The sequence below is a fragment of the Bacillus rossius genome, chromosome 5, assembly GCF_032445375.1.
Source record: "Bacillus rossius redtenbacheri isolate Brsri chromosome 5, Brsri_v3, whole genome shotgun sequence".
Classification (NCBI taxonomy): Eukaryota; Metazoa; Arthropoda; class Insecta; order Phasmatodea; family Bacillidae; genus Bacillus; species Bacillus rossius.
The window spans coordinates 34498428-34523374 of record NC_086333.1 but is presented as its reverse complement, the minus strand read 5'-3'; the positions used below and the strand labels follow the sequence as shown (position 1 = coordinate 34523374).

Sequence of the window (24947 nt, the reverse complement as noted above, 5' to 3'; positions counted from 1 at the left end):
CATGTATAAAAGTTATAGTAAAATAATCTCTTCGTTAAAGTAATAAACATATTTGATTAATGAGTGCAAATAGAAGTAAATTTATCAATTAAATTGTAGATTTCATTTCACTTCTTCTTTGTATCCATACAAAATAGTGATAATTCAATAAAAATGATTCAATTTCATTCATAAAAGTATGCAATCATTTCATCAATGTTTTGTTATGACGTTTTCACGTTAAACTATCATCCGTAAACCGACTTTACAGATAACCAATCTAGTTTTGACGGCTCCCGCTCTACTGACAGCCCGTTGCCTCACTTAGGCTCAGTCTCACACACCATGTGGATTTTTTTCCCTTTCGTTTTTCCGTCATTACTTTCATTTAAGGGTTCTTTCTAAATTTAACTCCGATAAATTTCTTGAATTTTTTTGTTCTGCCAAAAATGGACAGTGTGATGCAAAAATGAGTTTACAACACAAGTAAAAATTATGAATTACTGACATAGCTGTGTAGGTATGATGATAATCGACATCCCATGTTCCTGTGCCCTCTAGCTGCAAAACGCTCAACTCACTGTCTGAGTACCGGCCATTGTGTGTTCTACTTCGAGCTCGATTAACTCAGTTCTAAATGTTTGTGGTTTAACCCGTTTTTGCATAACACCGCCAAAATAATTTCTACAGATTCTGACTTAGTCTTATATCTGTTGAAAAATGTTGTGGTAGGACAAAAAATGCATGGGGGGTATAGTGTTAAAATTTTAGAAATAGGCCTTAAATAAAAAAATTAACTAAAACCCAAAAAAGTTAACTCAGCATGTGAAACCAAGCTTAAGTAAAGTAAGATATCATTAAGTTTCTTCTAAATCATGAGAGGAAGAGTGAAAATATGGGGAAAATAATTATAAAACAGACGAAATTTAAGTCCAAATGATTTTCAGAACATTGAAGTAAAATTGATTGTAGTTCCGGTACAGAAATGGAAGCAGTGTACGTTTTTCTAGCACCAGTGTGAGAAAATCGGGCCTCCAATGCGAAATGGGCCGACTTGTTTTGTCTCAGAAAAAAATTACGGAACACGATTTCATATGTTAAAGTAAAAACGATAAGTGATTGTAGTAAGTATAAATAAGTAGACAGCTCTCTTGAGACACGGATGATGAACTGATCGTATCAACCAACGTCTGTTCAACATCAAGAACAGAGTGGTGCGATAAGGTGGAAAGCGAAGTCTCAAATGAGTACATTCAGCGATGTTAAGTTTTGGAGGGGTAAGGGGAGGGGATAGACGAAGAGATTAGACGAAGGAGCACGCGTGTCTCGTGAATGGCGACGGAGTGACAGCTCTCACAATGGGCGCGGATACCTTTGTTCTGTGTCTGCAGAGACGGCTGACAACCGCCGTTGTCTCTTCACGAAGAAGCGTGGTTTCGGATGATGCCAAGTTGAACAAGCACGCACCCAGCTGAGCCTCGGTTTGTGCAACTTCTCGGAGCAGCCGTAGCAGTGGTAACACAATATTATTACTGAGCAAAACTTGCAAATTGCTGACAAGACATTAAATAACAAAGAATGTGTAATATGACTAAAAAATTGGTTGTCTGTAAAGTCGGTTTACGGACGATAGTTTAACGTGACAACATCATAACAAAACATTGATGAAATTATTGCATACTTTATTGAATAAAATTGAATCTTTTTTATTGAATTATCACTATTTTGTATGGATACAAAGAAGGAGTGAAATGAAATCTACAATTTAATTGATAAATTTACTTTTATTTGCACTCATTAATTCAAATATGTTTATTACTTTAACGAAGAGATTATTTTAACTATAACTTTTATACGTGTTTGCTATTTAACATCTTCTAATCTGTGTTATTCTGTTAAGGATAGGACGATGATAGGATAAGTATGAAACTAATGGGAGTGTTTCAAGTTTAATGTGCCTCGAAAAAGTCAAATCGATGGTTGTTCCAATCGAGTGGAAGAGAGATAGATGCGGCGCAAGCGTACAATGAGCATAACGGGACAAAGCGTAACGGGACAAAGCGTAACGGGACAATGTGCGTAACGGGACAATGAGTCATCCTTTTTCGTTCGTGCAGCCGACGTTCATCGATTTATTAGACGTTGTCACGTCAAAAAATACAAACCTATGTATGCTAAAATGATTTAAGAACGCTCAGCTAATATGCACAACATTACCAAACGTGGCGAGGTGTAGTCACATGGTATAAACATTTATAACTTGATACAAATACACTGACAACATAAATCAATACTAAATAAAGCCTTACAATATGCTTTTTTTTGAAAGTGAGCTTTTAATGAATACTATATTAAAACCCTCTGTATAGAATATAACCGAAAATCTATGAACCTACTCATAAGGCAAGCCAGTTCCTTAAGAAGTTAAATCAACTAGACGAAAACTTTCTTACTGTAATGAGAAAATGTGTGTTACATGTATAATTACTTAAACCAACTCTAATATAACGTTTATAATGCAAATATGATTCACAACAGTGCTGATTACTATGGATATGAATAAAACAAAACAGAGTGTGCAATTTAATGGAGCATTACTGACAGATTATTTTCACGCCCCGCTGAAAAGGTAATTTAAAAATCCATTATGTAATACAAACATAAATACGCCTAATATTCGTATTTTTGGGTGCAATCATGCAATAATGAGATACGGTACATTACAAATAAATTACTAAGTCGTTAAAACCAAATTATATGCCCTAAGGAATTAACCTGAAATATGTATTTTAAAAATTACCTAATATTTAGCGGCATGCGATAAATATATGAGGTAGTTTCATTCTACTCATTTTACTTCATGAGAATAAACTGACTATTTATAAACTAATTTTAAGTCATTCCAGGTGGAAACTCAAAACAATATTTTACACAATAGATACTATTAAGGTAATAAAAACATATTTTTAAGAAAAGTTATATGTTTATATTTTTCTTTCATCATCATGCAAAAACAATTAATTAGAGTGGAATTTAGTTTTTCGCCAAGTATTAGGTCTACTTAAAAATTGTAATATAAATCACAGCGAAAATCTACCTTTAAAATTAAAAAAAAAGTGAGTGAAGTTAGCTTTATGAAGTATTTCGAAATCAACAAGTGGAGGTATGACACTAAGCTTCAATTCACATTAAATACAAAAACCGTTTATTTATTTATTTTTCCTACTAATTGTTACCAAGAAGGTAAAAAAAAAGTTTAAAGTTTAAGTTTTATTACTGCGTATGTTTGAGACTGTTTGAATCTAACAAATTAAGTTGCTTAAAATTTTTGAATTATTTACATAAAAACAAAGAATATCGACACACACACAGAGAGAGAGAATCTGTCTCAATCCGACCGACAATATTCGGGTGTAGGTTTATCGTTTAAAAATAAGTTTAAAAACTTGTGTAGGACTTATTTTCTTACGTGCTTCGCAAGGCTGCTACACGGAGCTGAAAAACTTGTTTATTGAAAATAATATGGAATGTATACAAGATGGAACACGAAATGACTGCAAAAAAATTTATTTCAAGGAAGTTGTATACCTATATAATCCTCGCGCAAAATTGAAGCATCCGTTAAATTATTGCGGGTGAAACCTTTATATCTATAAATTTTGATTTACGGACCTACAATGTGGCTTTTATTAGCGTATTATATATTCGAATGTCCAAACCACTTTTTATTAATGTATTTTTCGGGGCGTGTACCTCTCATAACATCAGTGTCTCTGATTTGTAGTATCTAGCTCTAGCATACTGGATGTTGTGCTTGTTGCACACCTTACAGGTGTTTAAATTTTTGCTCCCATTTTTATACTAATATTACCACAAAAACGATGGGGTTTAAGATATTAACACTAAGTGAAAGTTTTTGAATTTATTTAATTGAACATTATCCAGATACTTAGAGCTCCATTAAAAATACTTTCTATTTAATGTGTGATTAACTAGTATTCCAGCTCTAGCTTCAAGGCCTTGGAGAAGCAGTTTAAACTCTTAAGTTTTAATATATATTTTCAACTTACATTTTCCAAAATAAACCTAAGGTCAATTTTTTTTTACATTTAGAGTTCTGTATGTGTAATTGTGTGTGTATATGTATATTTCATGCATATATATTTTGTTGTATTTTGTAGTTGATTTTAAGGAAAGAAAAAAAATGCTTCAAGTCTGTACGACATGGGTGCGACGTTATTCAAGATCGCGGCCGAGAAACCACAAGCCACGCGCCAGCAATAGTGGCAGATGTCCGTCTCAGCGATAAGAACCTAAGAAACATTAGTTTCTACGTGTACGCTGACATGTTTAATAGATACGTTTTGGGATTTAGAATCACCCGTAAATAGACAGCCATACGTACAAACAAGCAAGCCTCGTTTTAAAAACCCCGTTATTGTGCTATTTATCACCACGCATTTGTTCTGACGTACTTTCATGAAACAAATATGTAACACACTTTTGAAAGAACCGATTTGTTCTTTTTTTTTATCAACGATATAGCTCTTAGCTTTACGGTAAACTAACACATTTACATGGTCACGACGTGCACCTATTTCACGAGGAACAATGAAATTCTTACACACACAAACATGCCACTGTTTCATCAATGAAAAATTTAATGAATGCTGTGCAGTAACAATTGTTTGAACAATTATAATTTATGATAAATAATTTTGACGTGGAGCTACAACACTCCATGAAGCCCGCATCGCAGTAGATTCAATTTAAGTCTGCACAATTCTATCTTGATTATCATACATTTACGTGCGTTGTTTTCGAGTAGAGAATTCACTACAGGTTGGACACGAACGAAATTTCTCATGGATTAGTAATCAACAAACATGGCTGACTGGAGCATAATTACGAATTAGATGATTCGCATAGCCTGAATAGAAATTTATAAAACCTCAGGAACCAAATTTTATAACAAAACATCGAAACTTAAAATTCGTGCCTTTCACACAAAATAGCAGCTCACATAAAGGTTAAATTCCTCTCGATGCTGCACGGAGACTTGTGCGACAGTGGTCGTGTGTAAATACGCTTTCAATTTGGTACCTATGTTTGTGATAAAACTAGCATCGCAGCTTGGGGATTGAATTAATTACGACTTGTCAGAGGTTGGTCACCGAAGTGTTGAACTGCGAGCCCTAATCACTAATGCACCGAGGGTCACCAGTTCAACGGCCACCAAATCTACTTCCATTGCTACACAACGCACATCTTGCTGACGCGATTCTTAAGGGTGAAACGATTTTTATTCCTATCAGTTATATTTATAAACAAATTTACAAACAAATAAACAACTATGAACAATTCATAAGCACATGCTTAAAGGTTTTTGTGAAAACTTACGTATTAAAAGTCAGCTGTCTCGTCAACTTTCAACCGAACAAGCATTCGAATGGGCTGCTGACCACATTCACTTTCAAGTGGATAGATTTCCTCGTCCAGCAGTCAAGATACCATCGCAAGACGTCTCTGCCGATCAGTTTCTACTGAAAGGCCTTGCGGCGAGTGGATAGCCGTCTGAAGAGGCGCAACTCGCTGCGACCCTGCAGGCCTCGCGACTTGAGCCCGCGCTCTTCCCACCACGTCACGTGACCGCCATCGTGGCCAGGGCGTGGGTCCGGCAGTCTGGGCTCGGCCTGCACTCGGCTATTGCTTCTGCCTTCTCATACCGTTATTTCGTAATGGTACCTGACCTGACGCCAGGTGCGCAAATATGTATGATTTACAAGGGAGAGTTTTGTGAGCGTGGGTTTAACCAACACAAGTCATAACAGGATAAGGTGTTTTTATGATGTATGCTGCCCTTATTTTCACCTATATGCATGCAATAAGCAAAAAATAAATAAAAATGTACAGAACGTTTTTCCATGAAATATTATTATTTTGACATTATTATGTTTATCAACCCCCTCTTCGTAATAACAATTTTGCAATCGCAAGCGAGCCAACGGGGAACCCCCCCCCCTGCCCCTGGGATTACGCCTTTTATTGACACCGCCAAAAATAAGTTTTGTTTTCAAATTGCGTACGCTTAAAAACTACTCCTACTCCCCCACCCCCCCCCCCCCCCCCCAACACCCAATTCAATATGCGCTGAATTGATTCCCTGGTTGCGTGCGCACACACGCGTGTTTCACAGGCTACGAGCTGGCGACTACACATTCTAAACTGCGGCTCTCACACGGCATGCTGGTTATTACTATTATTTGAGGGCTTTTCGTTTAAATTTATTCCCATAGATTTCAACTCGAAAATATCGTTTCACTAATATCTGGTGGAAAATTTTGTGACCCAACACAAAATGAAAAAAGCCAATGTTATGAATTTACAGTAAAGCACCTTAATTAATAGTAATGACAGGAAAATTAAATAACCAACTCGGCTTGTGCCTTAATAAGTACTGGATACATTTACAAGGCGTTCGAACGTTTGTTTTTTAATTTGGAGTCACATTCACCTTCAAACATTGTATGAATTTAATTCAGAAAGCGGTGGTGCCACGGGAAAACGTTAAATCGTGTTCAGAAGGACGCTGGTTCTGATCTCTCTTTTTTTCTTAGTTTTCCGAGAACACCCCTGCTTCCTTCTCGACTTCCCTGGATTGTGTCATGTTTGTGTTCGCCTGTTGTGACCCCGGGGCAAAGAAACGCTAAAATGGAAGTAAACATACCTTTCGCGTTATTTTTATATCTGATTCCAATACTAGTTGCATTACAAGCATTATAAGACCTAGGTACCATCTCCGTTAAATGACACTTTCTTAAGTAGAATAGTTTTTGAAATCATTTATGTCAGATTCACTGTTTATAGTTATTGTGTGGTATTAATTCAAAGAAATTTGTAAGCGAGTCTTTCAGTACTGGCCAAATGATATGCAACATCTAACCAAACGAGCAAATTTTATGTGTTTTAATGTTACAAATACATATATACCAAACTTGGACACAAAATTTAACGTAGAATTCTTTAAAATAAGGTTCAGCGAGATAAATATACGCAAATTGTGTTTTCAACTATATTTATGGACGCAAATCACACGTAGTTACCGCACCTGTAGTGAGAATTCGCTGTCGGGACAACTACGTCGACTATCGAATCATTCCATTTGCAGATCTAAATTTTTAACTATATAATGAAACGGCTCAGATAAAAGCGAAAAAAAAAGGCTTGGAAAAATTATAAACCCTAGATTTGGACCGGATTTTCAACAAGGAATTTGATTTAAATACTGCTCGTTTTATTAAAATAAATTAAACAATTAGTACTATAGAGTTTTCCTTTGCTTTTGTGAACTTTGTTTCGCACCTTCCGTCATAGATGACAGCACCTTGGTTACACATTTCCGTTCCATGCAACTTCCGTTGCTTTCTCAAAATTACTCCCACCAAAAACCGTATACCGAGAGCTAATAACTTAACATCAAAGAGAATAGACTACATACTTCTTAAACTGTCACACTTCAGTCTGAACTTTATCACTGAATTGACAAGCCAAATAATTAATTGCTCTTGCAAACACTGTGAACTTTTCATTGAGCGTAGTCTTCAACGAAAACATTGTTATTATGAAAGCAGCATTTTGGTACAATAATTAGCAACATTAAATGTATAACAGATATTTTTAACTAGAGCCTAGTGAGTTTGTAAGCTACAGTGGAAGCTTAAATCCTATGCAAAATGATTTTATATAGGATGCGTTGTGATCTAGATTGTATTTTTTAATAAGGACCCCAAAATGCAGTATAGGTTGGTTATACAAGAAAATGTAGCGAACGTCATCGCGGGATAAGTGTTTGATTACAAGAATTAATAAAAAGGAAACATCTGAGAGCTCAACCAACATGAAATTCCAAAATGTTTCAGTTTGTTACGGTGCGTTTCCCCGTAATTCCCCTTAACGCCCGAACAACCGCCGGCTGACCTCGAGTCAACGAGTGTTAGCGCCGCGCGCTGAGAGTGTTGGTGATCTACAAGCGGGGAAGAACGCGAGGCTATGAAGTTGGTGGAAACCGAGATTTGGCAGATAACAACTGGCCGCAGCAGGAGGAGAAGTATAAAAAAAGGCGCGGCCGCCGTATACGACACAGTACAGTGGAGAGCACAGTAAGAGAGACAGGACAGTACAGGCGACACGGTGTACACAGTCGCGCCAAGGTGGCGTTGCTCAGCCAGTCTACAGGGTGTCTCCGGAAATCCACGGCGAGACTACTCAGAGTCGACGAGTGAAAGCTACGAGTTTTTGAGCGAGTGAGCTAACCACAATAAGCTCAAAACAATTTATTCACCACGTGAAGCGCAGTGATGGAAAATTAAATCCAAACAACGTTACAATAAGATAGGAACGTCCAAGGTAAGTTACTCAAGCCGAAACAATTTGTGATAATTAACACGCGGAGGAGTTAGTAAAGCTCACGATACCTAAATTAAGCAGCACGCAATACAACACCCTTAACTGCGTGCCATCCAAATAAAGCATAGGATTAGCCCAACAAAATGCTATACTAAAATATACATTTCAACAACTTGAAAAAAAATTGAATGGAAAAATTGATAAGCTATACACGTGTTCAAGCCTCAGCTACGGAAATAAGAATACAAAGGCTATAAAAACTGGTAAATCATTATACAAGCTAAACATGACCAAACGATCCCAAGTCTAGTGTTCAGGTAAGAGAAATACAATACGCTCAGACATAGTTGGCGTATAAAATATTAAAGTTAGTTAGTTCAAGGCCAATCAATAAACTATTAGTACCACGAACTGTGATAAATTCACCTTTCCTATAAAAAAGAGGAGGAGGGGGGGGAATTCTCATTAGTCAGATAGGTGCAAATCATCGGAGAAAATAATTGGTAAAACCGCCAATAAATAGATAGGGGGGAAAAATTAATGTGAAAAAAAAAAACGCTTTAGGCAAACAAAACTCATACGGTCGCATCCAAGACAAAATGTATAAAGTATTAGGCCATTTAGCACTTGGATTATATGGTATCGCCAACTGATACCGCTACTACACACTCAAATAAAGTACTTACAATACGCCCTAGATCTGTCCGGGATCCACGCTCCGCCAAGTTATAAAATTTAATATTATAAATTGTAAGCGTTGTAGAAAATAGGTTCAAAGTCAAAATTAAAGAGTAACTCAAACAGTTTTAGATAAGCGCACTAGCGAATACTGCTTTGTTGTTTTATCGCTTGCAGCGCGAATGATTGGGGTTAACCTGTAAACTTTATCTGGCAACATAATGGAATCTCTTTGTACAGAGTGGTTGAACGTCGATGTCCCTAACCGTTGCATTGGTCGTAATGGTCGAGACGACAGAGCTCTTTTTCGCTGGCCGCCACGTTCACCTGACAAAACGCCATGCGATTTTTTTCCCTTTGGGGCTTGATAAAAGATCGTGTCTACGTTCCGCCGCTACTTAATTATTTGCCAGAAATTGAGACACAGAACTGAAGAGGTTATTCCTCCCATTACTCAGGACATGTTAACCAAAGCGTGGGGAGAATCGGACTTTAGGTTGGAAGTGTGCTGTACAACCAAAACATTTGTAAGAAAAACCAGGTTATTTTTTATTCAATTCGATGTATGAGTTGTTGTAAAAAGTCTAAATTAAACTGTTATAATGTATAATTGTAACTGGGACTCGAACCCTAGACCCCTCGCGCTGAAAACCGGCACTCGCTCAAAGACACGACCACCGACCACATGTCGAAACTGAGACGGAGGAAGGGCATGTCCAAGGCCGCCTCTAGCTGGCCCCCTTCCCCTCCCCACCTCCCTAGAGAATGTGTGTGTGGGGGTGGGGGAGAGACGCTGCCGGGTGTGTTCCCAAACCTGCAGTCCGCAGGACGATCGGTGCGTTAGCACGGGCGGAACATCACTGCGGCGGTGACGTTCCAGTATTATTCTTTAAGTTTCCCTTATTTAGAAAACACAAGTTCCTTCAATTTCTCCCATTTTCATACAAAATAATTCTTAATAAACAAAACTAAAAATTAAAAAAAAAGGTATTCAAAACAACATCCACACAATAACCATGTTTGGTAGGAATATAAATAAATTAACTAACATTTTAAACTCAACTCGTTGGTATACAATCATATGGAAATAAAAACCTCGTGTGGACACTATTGCACTTAGATCGTTGCTGATAGAACAAGAAAAGCAATAAAAGAAAGCTATCAGTTTCCTTCTTTGTCAAAGATGGTATATAATTAACAGATAACTGACTTTAAAACTCCGTTGGAAAAACTGTTTTGCACAGTTGAATTACAGCTACACAGATGAGAAATATACTATAATATTTGTTCTATCTCATTACAGACACGCTGTCTCTGTTGATAAAGAAGATATTTACGTTCGTGGCCCCCACAGGCAATAGAAGTGAGACTTTGCAGACAAAGATATAAGAATTTTTAGTTTAGACGCGTTCGACATATTTTGGTGTAAGCGAACGTGTTTTATTTGCGTAGGCTAACTGACAGTTGCGCTTTCGGCAAGTAACTAGATAGAAACGATACATAAATTTGCAATTCAAAGCACTTTTAAGGAAAATGCTAGTGCAGTGTAAATACAATTTATGAATATGTAATGAGTTTTAAAATACTAAGCACTAAAATAATTCAGTTTTTTTTATTGTTTTGAAGATTCAGTACGTATATGCGAGAAATGTTCAAGACGAATGTCACAAGGTCTTGCTACACCTAATTTCTCGGTGTCGCCTTAGAAGTAAAAATGGAACAAACATAACAATGCAGTTACACAAGTCTTTTCTATATTATTACAATTAACGTTAACTATATTTATGATACCTATAATTTATCTTACATACTATTACTTTTACCAATCTTAGTTTAGCTTTGATGGCTTTAGACTTACAATAAAACTGCAGAGAAGTTTCAGTTAGATATTTAATAATTGACTTAGATGAGAAAATGAAAACAACTGAGTACACAATGGAGGTTTAAAATTGTAACAAACATGGTGACAATAAACTAGTGAGGAATCATACAGCTTGCTGATGATACATAACGTAATTCATTATTCCCCTTCCACTACAAACTTAAAATCATCGATCGATATTGTTGCCAAACATTTCGTTACTTCCAACTTCCGTTACCTACTGAATTACCGTTACCCTGTAATGACGTCATCGCTCGACTTACCAAAGAAAATAAGTTTCACTAAAAAAAAAATGTGTGCATAGAGTTGAAGCGCGACAGAAGTGTTACTTCGTGCTTATTACAGAGAGAGACTAATATTTTTTAATGGAACAAGAGATAATAATTGACAATAGTAAGAAAGCGGGTATTATCTCAAATGAAACAACTCTTTTCCACACAAATAAATAAATTGTAGATTCTTTAAATAAAAATAAATGTACTAAAAATCTTTTTCTCGTACATTTAAAACTAACTTTGATTAAAATGTTTTTTTAAACTTGAAGCTTGCCGATAATTAGGTATTTTTTGCAACTAAAGTAATTGTACAAATTGACGTGTGTAGTCTGAGGCAGGTATCTGGCATGTGAAAGTGACAACATGGCGTACGAATGGGACGTAGCTCAATGCTACTTTGTTGAGCCACAGTCACCCACAACTACACTCCGATCGAAAAATATTCATACCTTTAAGTTGAACTTAATATCGTGGACACTTAACTATAATACGGTGTTTTAATTAGTTAACCGAATAATAATTCGTGACAAATAATTATCCACGTCAAACTAAAGTGTGAAAATCATTATACCAGCAGACATATTTAACACTGTTTAAGAATACTGATTTAAACAAGTAATTAAATTAATAATACTTACATGAAAGAACAACATTTTATTTCGAATATGGCCCGTGGCACGGTGCACGACAATAATCTCAAACTCCGTTTTATTGCCCGCTGCCCAAATACCTCCTATAGTCGGGATGGCGTCAGGCGCAGACGGGTCCCTACCGCCGCGACCCGCCTATCCCTGCAGCATGGCAGGGTTCAACCTGAGCCGCTCGACACCATGTGGAGCCCGCTCAAGGCTGCTCCAGCGATCACAGACCGCGCCAACGGCCCCGGAGAGGGGATAGCTCGTCGTCCACCCCCAACAAAGTGCACAAGAGCACAAAAGCGCAGGAGCTCAATAGCGCAAGAGAGCAAGAGAGCAAAAGTGCAAGTATGCTGTTTCATTTCTACCTTCCACTGCCACCTCCTCTATCGGTTCCCCCACCACGTACCTAACTATTCCCTTCCTCTACCTGTTCCCCTCATGTGATCGGAATTTTCGTAACGCTTGAAAATTGTTACCCCCTCACCCTAGCAAAGAAGTTTCACTTCAAAAACTAAATTTATTTATGACCAAGTATGCGAGCATATCGGTGTTACAGATAAACTATTGTCTTCCGGTAACGTGTGTGTTTTACTCCTAATTTTCGTGCTGATACCACCCGGCGAGCTCCGACAATGCACAGCTTTTACGCCTGATGCGGCGTTTTCACTGCCGTACAGACTGGCCTGGGAACGAGTAGTCTGGGCGGTCTGACCGCTCCGTCGCCAGAAGTTCGGGCCTCGTGGAAGCCACCTTGGAGAAGAACAGCCTCGAAGCTAAACTTCGGCAGGGGAATGGGTGTGTAAACCTCTCCGCCGAGGAAGCCAACACAGAACCACACCGACCGCAGCGAGATGCTTCTGCATCTCCCGCCGCCAGCGTTGATGTCTCGCTACCAGCCACCCGCTTCAAAGGACTTAATGATTTTTGTTAAGCTCGCCGCTCTTTGGACATTACTACGGACTTAGACTTCCCGTCGTTGCTGACCGATGTCTTGAGCAAAGTCTTAGTGAATCTAGGTTAAGCTATTGAGCGATTTTGTGGAAACGCTCAGCGAGTTGATAAGTAGCTGAACGGGTAGATTTTTGTGGAGTAACGAGTAGTTAAGTATTTGTACGAGTTGACTTGGTGAAGTCGCCTAGTGAATGACTGTTTGAAGGCAAAGGCTAGTAAGAGGCGGAGCGAGCGTTGCGGTGAGGCAGGCGTTGAATGACCACGGCGTGGATGACATCTGTTTCCAGACAAAACAAATGATCTTCACCGACAATTACCATTGCGACTAGACTCTGCTCACGTGACGGACATGTCTTTTCCCCGAGATCCGTGGATGAAGTCTTGTTGGGGATACAGCATACGAGTTAACTCAACAAAAAACCTGTGGTCACTAGCATGTGTCTTCAAGCCACGACTGGTGCGAGTTGCAGTCGTCTGCTGAGGAACTAGCACCCGGCGAGCGAAGAGTAATGACAGCCTACCACTCCAATGCCAGACAGCTAAACGAGTGCCATTTACTCGCTGCCCAAGTTCATCGACGAGGCGAAAAGTGGAACAAACTACGCGAGGCGATTAACCATAAGCTTCATGACCATGTCTTTTGGCGGTGGACGAAAGTAATATTATTTGAGTAAATATGCTTGTTATGACGGCGTATTTTGGCGGTATTTTTAAAGAATATTGTTGAGCTAATTTTGGATTTTAATTTTGTTTTTATATTTTGTATTGAACCTCTGATAGCATTCATGTTTATATATTTGTGTGAGGCCCTTTTCAGTCACAGTACTTGTCTCTTGATTTAACAATTTATCTTTTATGGGGGTTTATTGTTGTCTTTAGAAAAAGACTTTATTCGTATTTATTTTATTATTGTTTTTAAAGTATTCAAGTCATAACGAGTCAGTTGCAATTATAAAGTTGCATGTTAAAAGATAATTTAATTTATGTCAGCCCTCAATATTTTTATAACATCATTGTCAAGAAGTTGTTATGCCCAGCCCATAATATTTATGTACCTCTGGTGATACAATTTGTGGCACTTTATTGTTTTATATTTTGTGTTCGCAGACAGTCAGAGTGAGAGAGAGAGAGAGAGAGAGAGAGAGAGAGAGAGAGAGAGAGGAAATAGTGTGCCAACTTGACTATAATAATATCCAGATTTTACAATTATCATCTTCCTTTTGTAAAGTTATCATCTAATGTGTCAAATAAAAATAAATAAATAGTAAGAAGTACTCCTCGTTATTTCTTAAGACCTTGTTCACCCGCCTTAATTGACAAGTGTAACACCTAACCTTATCAGAGCTTTCGCTCTTCTTATTTCTAACGCGCGAGTTCCTTAACCCTTGCGGGCTGGCATGTACTCCCCGTAAGTGGCGGAATCCGACGGAACAAGTTGAAGCCTCATATGGCGAGGGAAACGAATACGCCGTTTCATCGCGGGCCAGAAGCGTCGGAGAAGGCTATGCCGAGAGGTTGACGCTACACCACCTGAACCTAGCCCATTCAGCATTGAAGGGCTGTACTGAGAGGCTGAAAAACCCATCCCAGCATCAGCACCATCCAGCAAAACCATTCACCAAACCAGCATCAACCTCACTGGCAAGCACCTCCAGCAAGCTATTTGAACCACTCACATTCGTTAAGCCCCACCGGATATACCGACCAGTGCTTACAGATAGCCCGTGATCCAAGCCTCCACTAGCTCTCCAGGCTAGTGCCGGAGCATATTCAACGCTGCTAACGCGTCCACACGTTTCGGTTTGGGGGATCCTAGGGGTTGTGGCCACCAGGCCACATTGATATTTTTTATTTTGGCTATTCTGATTTTTCTGAATTATTTCAATTTTAAATTATCGTTCTAATCTTTAAAAGTCAGTCGCAGTATTTTTAATTATTTAATTTTTGTGAATAGTTCTTTTATTTATTATTCATTTGTTTGGTTTGATTCAGTTTCCTTAATACTGTATATCGATATTGGTTGTATGGCCGGCTACTGGGCGCGGTATCGTCTGACGTCACCAGCGCCATAGTGCGGTGTGGGAGTGAGCTGTTAGCCTCGAGGAGTGATGGACTGCGAGTCGCCGCCGACGGACGTGCTTCGACACAGCGCCAGGCAGTCCGTGCCTGGACTGACATGGATGGGGCCGTACCTTGAGCTGGTACAAAAGGAAGTGCCCCGAAAGAGAATACTTCGATAAGGTAAAGAGGCGACACGTAGTATTGTTTGGATTTGGCACAAAAACATAACTGTGTCTATGCTATTCACAATTACGTTGAGCAAAGTGAAGCAGTCCCGCAATTTCGTACAAAGTTTAAATTTACGTCAAAAATTTTTAAAATTTGAACTTTGTCTTTGGAAATAAGTTTGTCAACGGAACTGAATATTATTGTCTCGGCCCCCCTGCATATAATGTGGTGGCACATGGCGCTTTTGACTGGACAGAGTTATTTTGGTGAAGGTAAGGGACACAGCTGTTCGTCATATACCAGGAAGGCGAGAAATCGCGTATTTGCGTATGGCGACGATTAAATCTGGCCCCAGTTGGACACAAACTTTATATATATATATATATATATATATAGGGATTTTATATAATTTATCTTTAATATCATTTTAAATTAATCAGCGCTGACTTATAATGTTTCAGTGTGGTTATGCTCATACTAACATCCAGTAACTGTCATATATCTATAACTGTATTACCATCAGAAGTATCGTGATGAAGTATGATTTAGTAAAACTCTGCATATTTGTACTCTGCATTTTTATTACTATTAGCCAAAGACTAGCCTATAAATTGTTTGATAACATTTCCATTTTTGGCTAGACACCTTGGGTAAATAGAATGGTTTATTTTTTTGAGCTCTTAAAATTTTTGGGGTATTCCATATTTTTAATAGTATTTACCCAGAGTATGTTGGACGAAAGGCGGGTTACAGGATTGCTATTAAAGCTCTGGGTGACCACTAAACCACCAAGGTACAATGGATTATCCCAAAGACCCTGACGTATGCCAGTGCGAATATACGGCCACACGGCTCATAAAACCCAGAGCACCTGGATGGGGGCTATCGATTGGCCGTCCTGCACTACTACCTAGATTTTTCATGGCACTTGTGGCTTCACCGGCCTATTGATACATAATTCGACAGGGTAATGTCCTGGTCCGTACACACAGAAAGATACCTTCAGAATTGTAGACCATCAGGACCAGCCCCTCGGACGTCCAACAGAACCCGGCTCCCCGGAGCTTCCAGCTCTTATGGCCCAATTGTGGAACTCGCCAGGACAGAAGCCACCGCCAGTCCGGCCTCTTAACATTTCGTCTAGCCTATCTCACGTTGATCTGCAAGTCTTTGGGACCCACGGCCTGGGGGCTCGGTAGTCCTGACCCCCCGATGAAGTTTCCGTCCGTTCTGCTGCTGTTGCTGCAGTTAAGGGGTTTCCAGCACACCAGATACCTCTTTGGGTGTCGGGATGAAGACGACCCCCGGGCAGAGCTCACTTTTGTTGAAACCACTGGTATCGCGTGGAGGTGGTGAGTTGGCCTAGGCGAGGAGAGGCCATGTAATTGCATCCATGCACCAATTCCGTGTTTCTGTTGGATCATTTCTCGGATACCAGCGCTGGCAACACTTCCAACAATGCAGGAGTCTTCACGCTCCCGCCCAGACAGGAGTTGGGAACACTCCCATCCCGGGAGCAGTGTCCACGTGCCGACAGAGGGAGAGGGAAGAGCGTACTCACCGCCGAAGTAGGCGAGCATGGCGGTGAGCGCCACGCACAGCAGGATGAGCGCGATGCTGCACAGCTTCCAGGAGCAGCGGTGCTGGCAGCGCTTGTCGATGTGCAGGCGCGAGGGCGAGTAGGGCGAGTAGGGCGAGGGCGCCGGCCGGAGCGGGAACACGGGCATCACGATGGGGTTGGCCGGTGTCACGGCCAGCTGCGGGTTCGCCGTCATCAGCCCGGCGCAGTTGGACTGCGGCGTCAGCCTGCGACAGCACCGGCACACCCCGCGCTCTCTCATCCGCACCCTCTCAACGAACACGTTCACAAGGCAGCCTTCATTAAGTCCCTATCCTTTTCCTTGGAAGGTCGTCCATGGCAGCTGGTGTGAATTAGATGAGCCCTGGCCGTTTTCATTGAATTTTTTGTAACCTGTCGTAATCGAATTTCTGTGGAAGGTTTCATAGAAGATGGAAATTTCATCTAATCAAAATGAAGTGTTAGTGTGTCCTAGAGTGAAAAATTGTAATTTATTTTGGAAGGATTGAATTAATATTGATAACAAATTTTAAACTCTGTGAACATGTCTGTTGGAATAGTCACAGAGTGCAATAATTATTACAAACATCAATTTTTATTCAATGCAAGTAACAAAATTATTCGCACAAGCTAGGCCTACATCAGTCACAATTCTATGTGTGATTGTTTCTTCCATAGAAACATCCATACCTTCAGTCATGTAGGCTTGGCTAGCAAGTTTTGCTGGAAGCTTCTAGCAGAGCCTGTATGAAACCTTCCAGCGTGCGAAACAGGCTTCATACAGAATACTTAAACCATAGTTCAATACTAGGTACCTGCCAAATACGCATTGATATTTGGCAACAAACCAGTCTGCAAACTGTAGTTCATCCTCGCATTGAATCATGGACAACATGATTCATCTTGGAGGACACAAAATCATGTACAAACCTTCACAGAGAAATATGTTCCGTAGTTGTGAGGAAACAGTGTAGTGTGTGCAATGTGCAAAAAATTTGTCGTGGATATTTAGTAGTTTTAAATTGAAGCGAATACAGCCTCCAACTTCATATGCATTGATCGAATTATAATAAATGTTTTCTGGATTTTGATAAAATTTTATTACATAATTAATCCTTGCCCTTAAAAGGTTCTAACTGTGGACAACTTACTATAAGGTAAATATTTTCTTATAATTTTTAAAGTTTTATCAGCTGAGGTCAAGGCACAGACCAGCTGCTAAGTGGACATTTAAAACCACCGACAGTTTTGAAAAAACAAAATGAGAAAATTTCCCTCAAGACGGAATTTTTATTCTAAAATCGAAAATTTTAATGAAATTTTAGTTGTTTTGGAAGATTGATCACCAAAATGACTGCTTGTTGTATCCGAATCGCTATGATTGATAATAAGTAAATGTCAATGATTTACTTTGATCAAAAAAAATTTAAAAGAAATATTTTTAACAAATTTTTAATACCGTAGTCAGTTTACTATAGCAGTAATTCATATTGGTTGTGTAATTTGAAAATGAAAGATATTTAACGAAAGCCGAAAATATTTAACCGATTATACACTTAAAACACTTATAAAAGCCCTGGTCTGGTGGCTGAGTGGTAAGCAGCACTGGGATACAGAAGGTCGTCAGCTCGAATCCACTAATTCCGAGATAATTTTGAATTATTTAAAAATTTTGAGGAATGTTTGTAATGACTAATTTAAAGCGATTTTTACGATCGTAGTAGCCAATGCCGAAATAAATATAAAACATGGCGGCCGGAGACAGTAGTGCGCCTCACAGCACACACTAGCACAATCTAGTTGAAATCCAGGGAACCATCGGACAATAATGAGAATATAGAAGTCCAGGGTGTCCGATCATGGACATCGAGCGATGGACACGTCCGAACATGGCCTAATCCTTACGAATGGCAAGCTGACAAGCCCTTAAGCATCAAGCCGTAGTTGCAATGTCCCAGTTATAATTTTAATAGTATCAATTATAATCGTTTTATAGTTTTGGTTCAAGGATAATTAAATAGTAAACTAAAAAAGTTTATTACATGCGCATGAATGAGTACTGCTTTGTTGTTTTCTCGCTTGCAGCGCCACCTACGCAAAATTGTGATTCTTGACAGTAAAGAGTTTTGTATTCTGTAATTTGCTAAGAGTGAATTTGTGATTACTGTTCAACGTGAGTCTCATTTGTACGAGAGTGGTGGAACGTTGAAGTCCCTGACCGTTGGATTGGTCGCAATGGTCGAGACGACAGAGCTCTTTTTCGCTGGCCTTGTTCACCTGACATAACACCATGCGATTTTGTTTTCCTTTGCAGCTTTATAAGAGATCGTGTCTACGTTCCGGCGCTACCTAATGATTTGCCTGAGTTGAGACACAGAATTGCAGAGACTATTGTTTCCATTACTCCGGAAGTGTTAACCAAAGTTTGGGAAGAATTGGACCTTATGTTGAATGTGTGCAAATATTGAAAATTTGCAAGAAAAACTATGACATTTTACCGTGAGTCTGATGTATGATGTGTTGTAAATAGTCTAAATTAAACTGTTATAATATACCATTGAAAGTGGTGCATTCTTTTATGGACACTCTGTATTTACAAAACATAATATTTGTAATAAAGGAAGCTATCTTAAATGATATTTTTGCACGGTCAAGATGATACAAACGTCGTAAATAGCTTTGTAATTATATTGTCTATAGTAATGGTTAGCTAGGTAAATGTGCGTCTGTGTATCTATGATGATAATTATATCATTGGGATCAATGTGTAGCCATTTGTAGGTATTTGAAGTACCGTGAATAATCTTGTGTAGCTAAAAGTTGAAGCAAATGGGAGCCATGTATCGAAGACACTTGGTCCTGTATTAAACATGTATGTTCACTGTGAGACTTGTTCTTTGAACATGATTGGTCAATCATCTTTACTTAAATCTCATACAAAATAAAATTTAACAGTAAAAACTAAATTAAACCCATTAAAAAGGTTGTTGTTTTGACTCACATGTTACACCAATTACTGCGTGTATATAAGCGGGAACCTATAGTTGGTGGGGTTCACTTGCTCTAGTGGAGTGCCAATAAACTTTCTCTTCATTACACATTCTATAATTAAGCTTGTTACAGTGAATCAGAATTTTCATTGTCCACCTCGATGGAAGGTTAATCATTGACAACAGGGATCCCGATGGTAACCGCACCATAACCACCTACAGTCAATACGATGAGAGAGAATTCATTGGAGCTGTTTCATGAGATCTTTTGGGAGCAGAAACGACCTTGATTCCTACAGTAATGACAATACAGGAGAATTTAACTGGTGCAGTTTTGCTAGCAGAGGCGGCCTTAATACCTACAGATGCATCATCGGAATCGACTTTATTGAATACATCGAAATCAAAAATGATCACAGGAGGTTCACCAACATCTTCCAAGCATCGATGCCATCATTGCAAAAAGATTTTCTCAAACAGCAGTTATGCGCCAGCTATATGAGGAGAAAGAATGAGCGATTATTAAACTTCGCATGACGTTCAGCTGCGAGAAATGCCGCAAGCAGTTCGCTAGAAATTTTAAGTTGAAAATACACTTGAAGTCACGCGGCAGAGGGTGAAGATATGGCCAAAACAGCGTTGCATTGATGCACTAAAAATACACCTACAAAGGTCCAATGACACATTGACAGCAACATAAGCATCTGTCTCGGACACATATACACATTATATGAGAGGATGGTTTTCGTAGACCAGACATCCAACAACTGTGACATCTATTTTTTAATTTAATCGTGATGCACGAAGACACGAGAAAAGTAAATGTGTGAAGAATCCATTTGGTATGAAGTGTTGTGATACGAGCCATGTGTGGTTTTACCATTGGAAAGATTAAGAAGACATGCAACAAAAATGCAAAGTTGAAGTTTATTTTACTACTGTGGAACGACTTGCTGACATTTCGACACCATTTTAGGTTGAAGACTCAAATCTGTGGCGGACTCTTAGTAGCAAATAAGATGCGAAACAACTAATAGCATCGCCACCTGGACATATGTCTATAACTAAGACTTTGAAATCGGCGTTTATTCAACTTTTGTTTGGCGCAGTTAAGACTTGTACGGCTTCTCTTACACTGAAACATGAGGCAAAAACAACGCATAATAAGTTGTATCTTGGAGTAAACATGTTATTACACATTAACAATTTGCAAATTACAGCGGTTACTGGTTAATCATCTACGAATTTAACATCCAAGTTTGGTACTAACATAAACCATATAAAATATTTTATTAAATATAAATATTCAAATATAATAGAAATACTTATTGTTATACTGTTATTCTCTCACACTCACAAACACATTATTCAGTATTGCCTTGGTTACGTGTCTGTGCATTTTGAGAGCCAAATTATTTAAAAACATTTTTTTTTTTAAATAGCTTAGTAGACCATTGGTGTCTAGAATCCTGGTAGAGGATGGGTTTTACTTGGCGATATATGCAATTGGTGGAATGTTTAAAGACTAATATTTATGGAATACCTTCAGTGAGTTAAAAAAAAATTGGACTGTTATTGGTGACATCAAGCAGGATTTACATAATAGAGCATCTAATGGATGAAGTAGTGATACACGGAGTTTTAAAATATAACTGTTGGTTGGATTGTAGGTCGATATACAGTAAACTGGAGCCACACCAGGAATAAGTGGATGAGCGTCCTTTCAAGACGAAGAATACTATAATTTATAATTCCGGCGAAGTGGAACAGTCTGTAAAGGACAGTATACAACAACTCTGTCTGGAAGAAAAAAAGTACGTACACGGAGAAAAATTCTGGCTGGCCGCTGTCTTCAGTGAACCTGGCTAACCTGAGAAGTACACAGTTCAAAGTAATACGGAAATAAAAGCATATTGGACCGCATTGTTTTATAAAGTTTTGTATTTTATATTTATAGTCTTTGTATGTTCACCCAGAGTTGTGCTCAGGGCTAGACATTTATTGTGTGAGTAAATTTAAATAAACAATTGTACTTATTTTAATACTATCCTGGCTCAAACGAAGGAACGCAATCATTAAATCAATTATATATATTTTTTGAATATTGTGAATTTTGACCAAATATTTTGGCTGAGTTTTGAATATTTTCAAAGTGGTAGCCAATATGGCACAATACTTAGCGGTAAGGTGTCTGGCGATCTAGTGATTCACACCAGCTGATTCACATTTTGCTATTGGGTCTCACTGCAAATAGTATTTAACATACATCCTCATATGTACAGCTTTCATGACTGTCCGCGAAAGTGTATTTTATGATTGCTAAAATGGTTAAAACTGGTATGTTTAGGTCATTAAGCCATTATATTTTTATTTCAAAAAATTGCACTATTATGGGCAAGAAGATGAACATTTTTCAGTGGTCGCATGCAAAGAAATTGTAGGGCTAGCACCTAAAATCCCAAAGCTGTGCGTAGCAGTACAAAGGAAAGGCTGCTGTCTGTTCTGGTGCGTCTTGCGCATAGAGGCGATTCCAAGGTTGATGCGCATGTTGATGTCACCTTTATTACTACCTGCTCCTTGACCTCGAAAGTGACGAATGTAGTTCATTACGCTGCATTTGAAGGACCGTTCGGCCTAGTCCGCGTTACGTCTTCTGTTCGAAATGCAAATGTCCTAGCTCGTGGATTGGGTAATGCGTGTCAAGAAAGTAGATCAAAACACATTACCTTAATGTGTTAATCATCAAAATAATTTTGTCTGAAACGAATTCTGAATATTCGTTAAGTTTATTTAATTTTTTTTCCATGTTACTTTTCCTACGGGCTCAGTTAAAAAGTGTGTGACTCATTAAGCGACATCCTTTTCCCTTCCCAGGATTATTGCGTTACGCTTACATAGCCAAGATCACAGGTATGGTGTAAGGAATTGTCAAGAGACGGCATGCTGTGAAGTGGTTGAAGTCACTTTTTTTTACCTCGCTATCGCCATGTTGTCACGCCCAAAATATTGCTGAAATTGTGCTTGACCACTTCTGATGATGGTTAGTAAGTATTAATTTGAATCTTCGTCGTTTAACAGTCAATTACGCAAAATAAACTCATTGAAACCTGTTTCCACAATGCAAACACTACACGTCAGCCAATGTTTTGGGCGTCTACCGAACATGGTTGAGGCCAAGAACTAAAAAAAAAATCTTTTACCCGGTTACCTTGTAATCAAGAAGACGTAGTCACCCCATGGTTACAGGTTTGATATCACTATTCAACGTGACTAGCTTTTTATCACAGAGTTGATTAAAATAAATAATAAAAACAGCTGATATTTGAATTTTTATTCTGAACCCAGATGAATATGGACCACTGTTTGCAAGAAGAAAAAAATTATTAAAATATTAATTAGCTGAAAGACACAACCGATTTATTATATGGCATACACCAAACGGATTAGGTAGTTCAGCCATCGAAGCCATTTCAAGAATTAATTCAGAACGGTGCAAAGGTAAACAAAACACATTTTTACCATGCTACACTTTTTTTTACAAAAAACAATTGCTGCACACACAATGAATCATTATAATATATTACTGATATTTGTGCAGCAGTCGATTTCCATTCTTTATCGGACCAAGTAATACTTTGGTGTTAATTTGCAAATGAGGCTGTGATAAATAGCCACACACGCCATACAAGCAAACATTTCACAAGGTTTATGATTCCAACGATAACAACGTTTCGAGTACTTTGGTATCACTTCAAATAATTGGTTACACAAATAAATTATTCAACATAATCCAACCCCTCCGTCACTTTTTTGGCACGCTATTAGAATAACCTTTACCATAGAATGTTTTGAGAAATAGATAAACACAGATAATCAATATAAATTTTACAATAATTATTCACATGTCAGATAATCTGACACAGAAAGACTTAATGTTAGCTAATCAACGCTTATTCTCGCAATGAGTGGCAGTTAAGGAAAATGGGGGACGATTTTATATTCGTTTATTAAAGTTTTTGTCATTTTATTATTGTATTTCAGCATAAAATAACTTGTCCAATTGCCTTTAAGCCAACGTGTGGACACAAAATAGTTCTAACGAATGCAACAAACTTAACCGTGAACTAAAGCTGAAGGTACGATACGTCACACCGCCTTTCATTTACGTAAAATGCACGTGAGTTGCATTTGTGATGCGACATAGGTTCGTGGGCGGTGACGCTGTCATCAGTGTGAACTGCAGGTGCTCATACGAGCGCTAACTGACGAGCGAGAGAGCGCTACGCCGCTACGCCGCGTTCCTCCGCGACGAAGCTGGCGTAGCGCGAGCTCGCGAACTGCGGCGGCTCCCGTGTCGACCCTGCAGTCGCCGCGGGGAGCCGGGAGCATTTACGATTAGAACCGGCGAGCACTTGCACACAAACAATAAGAAGAGCTTGAATTACTGCCAATCATGAGCGGATAATAGCTGCCCGAACACAGGGAGAACCTAGGGGCAACATAAACTACATAACCGAATCAACATTGGGAACCAAGTTGGGAGATCCTACCCACAGGTATCCCAGTAAAACAGAAATTTATAGGTTTCATCTCCTATCAAAAGCCATCCCAGAGGCCTGGGTGGTACAGCGAGCTACTAGATCGTCGTCGCTGTGTTCTGACAGGTCGTCGGAAGTCTCCATTAAAATTTTTAATTACGAAATCATGAAGACATAAACGAAACTGTTAATGTTTGACTGAAACTTCAATACAAACCAAAAACCAGTTAGAAAACAACGGGGATTGAATGATGTAAAAACTACCTCGCGGGAAACACGTGTCAGCGAGCAAACGGGTTGCACCCGCACTATGCAATCGACACTCGCCGAGCCGGTGACGTCACGTTCACGCGCGCTCGACATGTCCAGCTGACGAGAAGCTCGCAAACTCTCCCTAAACAACTGACATTTAAGGAGGGATAAGGCCTCACCATTGGTTTTCAACATATTAAGCGAAAGCTTACACTGCGGTTTCCGTATTGAATCTCACAGCTCTACGTGGCAGAGAGCCTATTACCGCTGTTGTTCCCGTCCAGTAATATTTTATCCTGGCGGCTATACCTACTGTTACCTGTTAATACGTACCAAACTCTTAAGATAAGTACATTTAATAGAATTCAAACTTAAATATCAGACAACACAAGAATTCCGTGCAAGGAATTTAGTCATGAAAAAAAAAACCATCACAGACTAACACAGTGAACTAACAACGACGAGTTTGAATGTGTTCGTCTGCGCTGTCGTCGTTGTGTTGTCCACAAAAGGTTAGGTTGGGTTCATCGTTGGGTTTATATGTTTGACA

The 24947-nt window shown here is 38.9% G+C and overlaps 1 protein-coding gene across 1 annotated transcript in view; it reads right to left on the bottom strand.

Annotated features, from left to right (window-relative positions):
- The window catches only part of LOC134531692 (teneurin-a), a 1284829-nt gene that overhangs the window by 211748 nt on the left and 1048134 nt on the right, over positions 1 to 24947 (bottom strand). Inside the window, exon 3 of the mRNA XM_063367503.1 lies at positions 16600 to 16844. Coding sequence (XP_063223573.1) covers positions 16600 to 16844 — 245 coding nt within the window. The remainder of the gene's footprint in view (positions 1 to 16599; positions 16845 to 24947) is intronic.